Below are 11,788 nucleotides of genomic sequence, written 5' to 3'. Positions count from 1 at the left end.
CATCCATCCATCCATCCATCCATTCATTGCATCTCAGTCACACACTTCTAATTAAAAGAAGAAGAAGAAATAACGAGGTTCCTAACAGATGTAACTAAGAAGAACAATACTTGTAATACTATCAAAATAATCAGTAAGGAGAAAAAAAGCAGAAACGAAGATATTGAGGAGATATAGCTTTACAACCTTCCTAAACTGGGTAATCCAGGAGAAGTATCACATGGCTATCAAGCAAACCTCCAGAGTGATAGTATTCTCAAGACAGCATTTTTGTTACAATCCTAGCCTCTGGACAGGCTCATAACAAAACAGGCCACAAGTGATTTTTAAGCATAAAACCTATATCTACTGCCCTTTTCCCCTTTAATCCTGGATTTATATGAGACAGGAAAACCAAGAGAAAGAGGACTGAATGTTTTATTACTAGTGTATGCAGTTAGGGGGAGTGTAGCAAATGTGTGTGTGTAATTTCTAGATGAAGAGAAATAAATTTATTGTAGAGATTTTAAACTCAGGCACTATTGTTCACCAGGAGAATAGAAAGGCACTTTTGAATTGGCCAGATTGTGCAGTGTGTTGTTCTGTCAGAAGATAAAATGTGGATCTGGGTTTGGGCATAGTGTAATGTTGGACTTTAGTCAGCAAATCAAGGGAGAACTGTTTTCCTGGACAAAGGATATCAGGACCAGCTACAGGTTTGAGAGGTCCCTTGATCTACCAGGTCTGTTACTAGGAGATCCACTCCTCCTTACTCCTACTATGCCATTTAATTTAGGAAATTTAATTTAAGAAATTAAAATAATAACCAATGATTGCCATTGCTAGACAGACCAACAGTTGGAGGATATGGCGACACTTGATAGGTTGCAGGTCTTCTGGTAGTTGATTTAGATTCCAGGTCTGCTTCAGTTCAAATGTGGCTTTGGGGAATAAAGACCACTACCAAGCAGAAGTTTTGTCTTGGTTTTTGAATGACTTTACTAAGAATGGGTTTCTTATCTGGTTTTAAAGGACTTTCTACCATGTATTTGTTTGGTCATCTGTCTTCAACAAAAATATGGTGCAATTTCCTTCCTGCCACATATTCTAAAATAAAATGCATCTCAAACTTTATCAAGCATTATGGCTCCTCATCTCTACTCACCCATTCTACAGGTTCTGACTGACAATATGTTGAAGGTCTACCTTTTAAATAATTTAGTAAGTGGTTTGCACCCAAAGACCTAAATCCAGTTGTTAGTCCTAACTAAAGTGGATGCATGAAACGTTCTTAGCCTCACAGAAGGCAATGACAAACCTCCTTAGAACAAATCTTGCCAAGAAAACCCCAGGATAGGTTCATGTTATGGTCACAATAAGTCAGAAATGTCTTGAAGGCGCATCAGAAAAACAAAAATGTAAATTCCATTGATTTTGTAGGTTTACTTTGCTTAGGATTAACAATTTGATTTAGGTGAAAAGGCGCAATAACCATTCTTAATATCAGGATCTCTCTTCACGTCTATTTAGCTTTAAACTAACCAGCCTTGTTAAAAGTCTTTAGAAGGGCCCCGAGTCTCTAGATTCTGGTTTTTTTTCTGTCAGTATCCCCCAAAATGTGTTCCTCCAGATGTTGTTGGACTTCAGTTCCCAGCATTCCTCACCATTGGCTAGTCTGGTTAGGGCTGATTACAGTCCAGTAGCATCTGAAGGGCCATACTGTGTCCACTCCTGATGAAATGGTTCTCAGGATGGTGTCCATCAAAATAAAATAAAAATTGTCAGTAGTAAGCATACATCAACTTATTTGTTTATTTATTGCACTTATATCCCACCTTACTCCCAAAATAGGATCTTGACAGAAAAGGACCAGGACCATGGTGTTTTCCATCGAATAAATAAATTTAATATGAAATCTTATACAAACATAGAAATATGGTGCAAAACCATAAGTGTCAAAACATCTTGTCCATTTCACAATAGGAAAACAAAGTCTGGCGGGTTATATACCGCCATTTCGGACATCCTCAGGATGTCCCATTTTAAAAAAGGGGCGTCTCTTCTAGATGCCCCTTTCCCTATCACAGACTCAGTCCGTGACAAATGGCGGCGGCCGTTCCACACGGCTGCCGCCATTTTTACGTCTTGGACGCATAGCGTCCAGACGGGTCGTGACGGTTATGACATCGCGAGTGCGCCGTGAGCGCCTCGCGATGTCATAATGGCACCGCAGGAAGAAGCTCCATTTTGGAGCTTCTTTTTTGCTCTGCGAGGGAGTCGCGCGGTTTGTATGCTGCGACTCCTTCGCGGAGCAAAGAGCAGCACCGGCAGACCGTGGCGGTCTGTAAAATGCCCTTGATTCACAGCAATCGTGGAAAAGCTTCATATGTCTATTCCTTAAGAAATGAACACAAATATAATAACTTCTATGTACTATGTTACCTATGTATTCCATATGCAAGCAGAAACAAAAATGAGTTTCATATCCCAGTCTCCCATCTTGGCCTGCAGGAAGATATGATACATTAAATTACAAAGATATGGTGTTTAATAAAAGATGCTGCATACAGTATTATGTTTCCTTGTGTGAAAAGTCCTATAAATGCTGTATTACAAATCATCTGATACTATTCTGCTTGTTTACCTTTCTAAAATTAATTGAGTTTTTTTAAAAACACACACACTTGAAACAAGACTAGTATTTATTACAGTCAGTCATGCAAACTTAAATGCATTACAGTCAAATGACAAAAGAATTGTTAACCTTCTGGCCCTGGGGCAGTCAGACATTGTATAACTAATGGGCAACCCAGAAATTAATGCCAATATCTGATTTTTTAAAAGACCCATGCCTCTAAATGCCTCTGGTTGTTTTTTCTCCTCAACCCAATCAAACCATATTAATCTGTTATTTCTGCTACAAAGTTTGAGCAATAAGATTCCTTTTCGTTTTTATTGGGTTTTCCATATTGTTGCCAATGCTGTTGGAGCTACAGAAGGACACTGAAAGGTGTAAGGTCCATTTAGCACAGCATCCTCTTTCTTAGAAGATGCTACTGGGTGACCATCCAGCAGGGCTTGAAGGCAACTGAACCTCCTGGCATTAACCCCCAGAAGGGGCATAGCACAGTGCCCCTGAATTGACTAACATCTATATGGATTGGTTTGAACAGACATATATTTTACATTTGCACAATCCATATCAGTCGTTTCAAAAGATTTTTGGGTGATATTTAGAATGGTAGCGACATTGAATTATTAGAATTCACTAGGTATCTCAACTCCATCCATACTAGCATTAAATTTGACATGACTTTTGACCTAAAGAAAGTACATTTCCTGGATGTAACCATCATTACGGAATGTGAACATTTACTCACTGATACCTACAGAAAACCTACAGATGTAAATTCTTTTCTTTCTTATGATAGCTATCATCCCATTGGTCTTAAAAGGAACCTCCCTTATTCTCAGATATTGAGAATTCAGACTGCAGTACTTTATTTTCTTTTTTTTAAACAGGCCCATAAATTAAAATCAGACTTTTTGCATTGAGGATATCCTCTTAAAGTCATAAAACAAGCAATGTATAAAGCTGCTAAGACAAATAGGAGTGACCTTTTGAGAAACAAAAATGGAGGATAGAATGATGATTGCATTAACTCATGATATTAATAGGGGGATTAAGTATGTATCAAATAATTTAAAGGAATAAATGCTCTAAGCTAAACTATGAGTAGCTGTCCTTTCGCTACTGGATTCAATGGGACTTAACAGTGCATACACATCCAGGAGTAAGCCTCATTGGGCATAGTATAGCTAAGCTCCTCTGGCTAAACATAAGGTTGGGTTTCATTTAAGGTTAACGGTTTTATGGTACTGGAAAGATTTTAAATTACTGTGCATGAATTATTTATAGGGATGTATCTTCCTGGTGATCACATCACAAAACAAGAGAAAGGGCAGCTACTCATGGTTTAGTTTATTTAGTTTATTTAACCCCTCCTATTAATTCCACTATCATTTAATTTAACAGAAATGTGGCAAATACATCAGGATATTAAAGTAATAAATACAATTTTAACTAGATCCACTAGGGAAAACATATATTTTGTGATTAGATTAGGTTTGGTTGATATTATTTTTAACATTAATTAAAGGAAGAGGGGTCTGGACCACATAGGACAACCCCCCTTGGTTACATCACTGAAAGAACAATGCATCATGGTTGAATAAAATCCACCTCTTCTGTGAGATTGGGTTAATATTTCTTTACCTCAACAGCATATTCAAAAGCAGCATTTTATCTTCTTCACAGAAATGAATGTCAGCCATACTGACCTGCAAAAAATGAGTACTTTTTCTACTGTGTCACTATTGGGACACACTATATCCCTCCTTGAGTTTAATAATACTAGCAATTCCAAATCAATCCTACTCCTTCCTCAGTAGCCATACCCCCATCTTTGGTGGCTAGTGTAACAGGATGTCAAATATTATTTGGAACAGAAAGGGTGTAGGTTCATACTTAGAATTGTTTTGTCAAGGGAGAGCTGCACCCTCTTGCATAGAACTAGCCTACTGATTATACCAGTTATACACATTGACTACTCACTGATTTTTTTAAAAAAAGTTATTTGAAAAGACTTCCCATGGAGACATGATATTTTATGAATGTCCAAACAGTTGGGTAGAATATAAACAAACATAGCCACAGTGTTGATACATTTCCAAGGATAACTCAGTGTTTAAATGGGACAAAGTATATATCTGAAGGGCAAAATGAAATGGTGGTATGCATTTATCCCAGAGATCTTTAGGTGAGGTTGCAGTTGTTAAGTCAATTAATCAGTTCAATTCATCCAAAATCTTTCAGTTAACAAAAATGTTCCTAAACAATTAATTGGGGAACTGTTGGGTTCTTTAAAAAATATTAGAGAATATCTGCTAAAAGCATGTTGTTGTTGTTGTTGTTGTTGTGTGCCTTCAAGTCATTTTGGACTTATGGCAACCCTAAGGCAGACCTATCATCTTTTTTTGCTTGGCAAGTTTCTTCACAGCAGGTTTGCCATTGCCATCATCTGAAGCTGAGATAATATGACTTGCCCAAGGTCACCCAGTAAGTTTTTACATGGTTGAGCCAGGATTTGAACCCTAGTCCCCCAGAGTCTTAGTCCAGCACTCAAGCCACTACACCACTCTGATTCTCAGCGTGATTTTCTTTCAGTAGTATTGTTTTATTCATATGTAGCATTATATAGATTTAGCTGATCAGTAATCATATCTTATGTGTGCTTCTTCAGAACTTGTTCGCTGGAACATACATCTTGGTACGTATGGTAAGCCTGTCAATCCAGCTGTAATGCAGTCTTCAACTTTTCTGTTAATAAGAGGATTATTTGCATCTTGTTCATAAGGTCACCATAAGTTGAATAGCACATAACAGCAACAAATGGCAATCTGTAAGCTCATAAAGTTAATCAACTTAAAACATTCTTTAATCAGGAGGCAATGTTTTAAGCTTGCCAGTTAGAAGAGCTGGCCATGATTCTTGCATCCTTTTCCAATAAGGATATCCAGTCTTGAGTATCTTTTCTCATTTCATTTAGCATAACTCGCTTCAGATGATGTCACCACTTGCTAGTTTTTCGTGAGATAGAATTTACAAATCTGTTCCAGTGATACGTATTGTGTAATAACAATAGAAAGTTGTGCAAATATCTATCATGCAACTCCACTAATTTCTTACCTTTAGAGTGATACTAAGTGATTCCAGTTGGTATGATATCTGTATGACATATTTCATTCTCATATACATGAATTAAGAATTTTAAAGGTTTTCTCCCTACCATGCAAGAATGCATTTTTGTGCATTTTTTTTCATACATAGGGAAGTGTTTTTGAAAAGGTTGTTTGTGCAGAAACAATGTTTATGTGAGAAATTATTGTAAAAAAAACCAACCCAATTTTATGTGAAAAAACATTTTTACAATGATTTCTCACATAAACGCTGTTTCTTTTTTTGGATACATTTACTAATACATTCTAAAACAAAACATGACAACAATCAGTACACCAGAACAACAACAAATAAAGACAATAACCCAGATAAGACCCTGAAAATTATAGATAAAAGGTGTATTCAAGGATCTTGAAACACATCTTTCCATAAAATTTAGCTAAAATTGGGGGATGTCTAGAGACTAAATCTTGCTGGATCTTTTCAATAAATGGGTGCCAAATCTTATGAAAGGTCAATCCAGAGTGTAAGCCTCTTGCTCTGTTGTTATTATCTGCCATTTTCTCCATTAATCACGTCCCAGAGTCCAGTCCACCATCCTGCAATATTCAACTTTCCAGTTTTCCAGTTCTTGGCTATCTCAAGCCTGGCAACAGCCAGAAGCAAACTAATAAGTTCTTTGTGCTTCAGGGCTTTATTTCTATTCATAAACACCATTTCTGCAAAAACAACCTTTTCAAAAACAAAAGTCACTGATTTCTGTGCCAAAACATTGTTTAATGTTCAGAATAGTGTTTTTTTAAAACAACAACGACAACACACACACACACACACACACACATTTTTGCAGAGTCCCTGAATGTGAAAAATCTTGTTGTGATTTTTTTTCACTGGGATATTTTGATGTGCAAGTGCACTCTTTCTCACATCAAAGATGAGAATGTTTATGTATGTGATGGTGTAAATGAGTGTTCAAGGCACAACAAATAATTGTGCCCCAGAGGCTGGGAAGAAGTGAGCCCCAGTCCTAATCAGAGGAGAATACTCTGTGGACTTAATCTTAAATACTGCCCTGGATCTGGTGTGAGACATATGTGTTTTGGAATGGGACAGAATGATCACAGTTCTATCAAACATCATTCATATGTAAGTAGAAAAGTTCCAAAGAAGTCCAACATGGAAACCAGCAGTCAGGGATACTTTTACAGGCTAGAAGACTGCCTTCAGAAAATGAGACTTTCCCAAATGAGGAATGAAAGAGGAATGCAAACTTTGGCAAAAGAAACACACACACATATGAGAGATGCAATAAAATGGAAGAATAAATTATATTAAAATGTCTCTTTCAGTACATCAAAAATAGAGATCCAGATAGGGTTCCAAGTAAAGGGATCCACTTGGGCCATTGGAAGACAAAGAAGTGAAAGATGTAGGAAAAGTTGATTGCTTGCAAGCTGAATGGAAACTTTGCATCTGTCTTCACTGTGCAGATGTCTGTGCCTGAACTAACATTTTCAGAAAAAGAATAAGAAAAACTTGAAGATAAAGGTAGTGTCAAGAGATGAAATCCTAGATCTTACTGACCAATTGAAAATTAACAAATCAAATCTAAATGATTTGTTAATTTTAAATGATCTCCACCTGAGAATGCCTGAAGAACTTGAATAAGAAATTATTGATCACCCACCCCACCCCGCCGCTGAAACAAACTTGTACTTAAAAACAACATTCACATCCAAGACTGTTGTTGTGTGCCTTCAAGTCATTTGTGGCATGGTCACTCTAAGGAAATTTTGGGGTTGTGCAGACCACCCCTTTTACAGCCAGATCGGGGCCACAGCAACTGCGTGCTGTAGCCCTGATGTGGTCTTTGCAGGGTGCAAAAAGAAGACGCAAAAGGCAGTTTTACGGCACTCCTTCGGTGCTGCACTGTGCAGATGCAGCATCAGAGGAATGCCATAACACCACATGCCATGCGGTGTTGCATGTGGCATCACTTTGCTCTGGGGACGGAGCCGGGGTTTGTGTCATGTAGACACTATGCCCTGACTCTGCTCCCAACCTGGCCCTTATGGCTGGTATGCACAGCCCCTTTACGACATAGTTTTCTTGTTAAGATTTGTTCGGGGGAGGAGGGTTGCCATTGCCTTCCTCTGAAGCTGAAAGAATGTGACTTGCCCAAGGGCACCCAGTGGGTTTTCAGGGCGTAGCAGAGATTCAGACCATGGTCTCCAGGTGTCCTAGTCCAACACTCCAATCACTATACCACACTGGCCTTTCCAGCCCAGTAAGAAGAAAATAAATACTGTATACAGTATCACCAGTTTTTAAACAGGGATTAAAGTAGGATCCAGGAAATTACAGTTAGTTTAACATCTATTCTAAGTGAACTGTTATTAAAGACAAAATTATCAGTAACACTGAAGTTGTTTTAATGGAGAAAAGTCCTGTTTTCTGCAAATGACAGACTTGGCCCATTAGCTAATTTGTTGAGAGCATCAACAAGCATGTTTGCAGTAGTGATCTAGTAGACTCTCTTTACTTAAGACTTTCCAAATGGTTTTGATGAATTCCTTCACCCAAGGTTATTGAACAAATCCAGTAGCCGTGGAATAATAGAACAGGTTTTCTTGTCAGACATGCACCAAAGGCTCGGGGCATTAACCAGCTGCATCTGTTACTAATATTTCATGCTTCCATGGCTCTGTAACTGGTTAATGAACAAGAAGCAAATAGTATGAATAAACTGACTGTTCTCACAATGGAGGCGTGTAAGAATGTCACACCTCAGATTTCTGCATTGGGACCAGTGTTGACATCAAATCATTCTCACACTGGAGGCATGTAAGAATGTGAAACCTCAAGTTTCTGCATTGGGACCAGCGTTGACATCAAATCACTTAGGAAAATAAACACAATAGGGGATTTTGGAGAGCCCGAAAACCATCTCTCCAAACTGTGTGAATGCAATACATAAATGTAGAGTGATGTGCATTGGGGTAAAAATCCTATTGTTAAAATGTAATAGAATGTAATAGAATGTAGGGAGATATTTGTTTATGGAAATACTATAAAATTAAATTTAAAAAATCCTATATTCACATATGCATACATTGTATCTATTGAGAGACAGACAGACAGACAGACAGACAGATGGCTGAGGTTGTATTGACTGACTCAGAAAGGGATATGGGAACTGCATGGAGAACTTAGTACAATTCATTGTCAGTGCTAAGATGTTTGTGTTGTCACAAATACTGCATCATGGATGGTCATTGTGACTATTTAAATATATTTAAACTTTGGCACAATTGTCATGTTCTATGCTTTTACTTTTGTCAGAATAAACTGACAGCATTTGTTAGTTTGAAATTTCCAAGAAGATGTTAACCTGTTGCAGGAAATGTAATAAGCAAACATAAACAGATTCCAGATTAGTCGCTTACCGCTTCTAAGGTTATTTGAATTACTTGTATTATATTTGTATTGTATTATTATTTAGATAATATACACTAAATAGTAGTAGTGTAGTTGTCACTGTCAGTACAGTTGTTTCTGTAATTAATTTGACCCTGATCTCACTACCTGCTGTCCCAAAGTCTTAACACTGTGCACTGTTGATGTACAGTCGGCTCTCTCTGTCTATGGATTTTGTATCCACAGATTCAATCATCTATGGCTTCAGAATATTACACACATGCACATTTTTAAAAAGCAAATCTTAATTTTACCATTTTATACAAGGGGCATCATTTTACTATGCCATTGTATTTAAGGAAACCTAAATAGTATCTACAGATTTTAAAATCCTCAGATTCTGATATCCATGGGAGGGCTTGGAACCAATCCCTAGTGAATACCAAGGGCCCACTGTATATGAAATTTTGCATATCTGTTAATTTATCTAGTGAGCTGGGCTATGTCCATCAAACCTCATGCTAGTATACATTACTCTTTACAGTGCCACATGACTCTTGTTTTCCTCTGGAAATGGATTCTGAGCTGTCTCTCTAGCACCACCTAGTGCTTTCATTCCTTGAATACAGCCATATTCTCTGCTAAAATTAGAATGAGAAAGTAATCTTGTAAAACATTCAAATATTGTCTCCCATTGTTTCAAAGTATTTAATTGTGCATCAGTCATGGGAGTAATATAAAACCATTTTCTTCATTTGTGAGGTTTATATGCATATCTGTTGAAACTATCCCACTTGGGTCGATTCATTGGGGCTGTAATAGTGATGTAATTTGAATTGTCTGATCCTAAATTGGACTTAAAATAAGCACAGCCAATTTACAAAGCCAGGAAGCTTCCAGCATTGAAAAGGGGCTATCTGAACTTGGATTCTAGCTGGATGTTACCCAGGATGCACTCGCCCAGTGGTATTGGTGGCAAAAATCCATGCGATAAAATCCAGATGTATCCCAAATTCAAATTCGAATTCAGCAGCGGCAAGTCGCTTTTTTTAGTCCTTATTTAAGCAGGGGATAAAACAGAAGTCACTTGAAAGGGTGCATAGAGAGATCTTGTAGCACTGTTGAGTTAGTCTTAAAGGTGCTACAAGATCTCTCTATGTACTGATTCAACAGACTAACATGGCTATATTTTTGAATTCTACACTAAGAGTAGTTCATTAAAAATAAATAGTTCACATTTTTCCCCTCAGAAAATCTTAGTGGTGCTGCAGGAACTTGTAGGCCTCAAGAACAGTCTTGGGAACCACATGTGACTAATAGGGTGAAGATATTCTACTCCTGATATAAATGTTACTGTCATTGCCATATCTAAAATAAAGTGACCAGTTTTAAAATTGGGTGTTATTTCCTTGTTAGTAAGTTCAGGACTTCAGTTTTAGGATCTTTGATTTTTCTGAGTACTTTTTGGGGGTTGTGAATATACACATCAGTTGGACATCAGTTTTCACAAGGGATCCATTCCAGTGAAAATGGAGGCTTGCGCATATTCAAGCCCCATAGGCTTGAATGGGGCATGTGCATGTGGGGGCGCTTCCCATAAAAATAGCGGAGGTCGCCCCTCCGCAATTTCCAAGGTTGCAGATCCAAGATCCGCAAGTTAAGAGGGGCAACTGTAGTGTTCATGCTTCTAAAACAGTGTTTCTCAACATGGTTCCATCAAGATGCTTTAGTCTACAATGCCCATTATTTCCAACTTGCAGTACTGGATATTTTCAGTCTAAGGGCATCATGTTGGGAAAGGCTGCTTTTAAAAACCTTATTGCATTCTGTGACTCAGAATTTGGCATAACTGTCAAACTGACAGCAGCCTATAGGATTTTTTTTCTTCAAAGAAATATCTGCTAACTTTTAACAATTAGCATTTTTACATTGACACTATATTTTATTTGCAGGAGGATTTCATCAAACTGATTTACAGCATTTGACAGAAGAGCCATGTCTGGACGGAGAGGAGGTAAGAAACACAAACAAATGAGTCAAAACACTCAACTGGAAACCCAAATATGTTTCCACATTTGTGGGTTAAGCATTCACAAATCTGATTATTCACAGAATCTGTAATTCCTCCAGTGCAGTTCTACAGTAAATTCTTGCCAGAAGTTGACCAGAGAGTTGTTCTAGAGGACCTACAGTTGCTTAGAGAGAACACTTCTCTAGGCATCTGTAGGTCCTTCAAAGGTCTAGAGAAATGTTTGCCCTGGAGGACTTACAGTTAACTAGAAATGTATTCTCTCAGGTAAAGAAAATAGTGAGCCTATGGAGTTTATCAAATGGGAGGAATTTCTCTTAAATTCGAATGAAAAGAAAGTGGGGCCAGTTCGCTAGTTTAACGCAATTACGTGAATGCGCATTGCGTTCAAACTGGCTTCTCATTGCCCGAAAATAGCATGTCATTGCCCAAGTTTGCATGTGGCAGTCTATCACGCAATAACATGAAACCACATGATTGTGTTCGGACTGACTTCCCATTGCCTGAATTTGCATGTAGTGGGTTATCACGCAATAACGTTAAACCCCATGATTGCGTTCAGACCATCAGATAATAATAATAATAATAATAATAATAATAATAATAATAATAATAATAATAAT

General features: G+C 37.7%; 1 protein-coding gene across 1 annotated transcript in view; it reads left to right on the top strand.

The window, feature by feature from the left end:
• Positions 1-11,788, top strand: part of IGFN1 (immunoglobulin like and fibronectin type III domain containing 1) — a 58,773-nt gene that overhangs the window by 7,134 nt on the left and 39,851 nt on the right. The window contains exon 2 of the mRNA XM_042464282.1: positions 11,089-11,150. Coding sequence (XP_042320216.1) covers positions 11,132-11,150 — 19 coding nt within the window. The 5' untranslated portion in view covers positions 11,089-11,131. The remainder of the gene's footprint in view (positions 1-11,088; positions 11,151-11,788) is intronic.

Source organism: Sceloporus undulatus, chromosome 4 (assembly GCF_019175285.1).
Source record: "Sceloporus undulatus isolate JIND9_A2432 ecotype Alabama chromosome 4, SceUnd_v1.1, whole genome shotgun sequence".
Taxonomy (NCBI): domain Eukaryota; kingdom Metazoa; phylum Chordata; class Lepidosauria; order Squamata; family Phrynosomatidae; genus Sceloporus; species Sceloporus undulatus.
The sequence above is the reverse complement of the archived record's forward strand: the minus strand, read 5'-3'. Positions and strand labels throughout refer to the sequence as shown.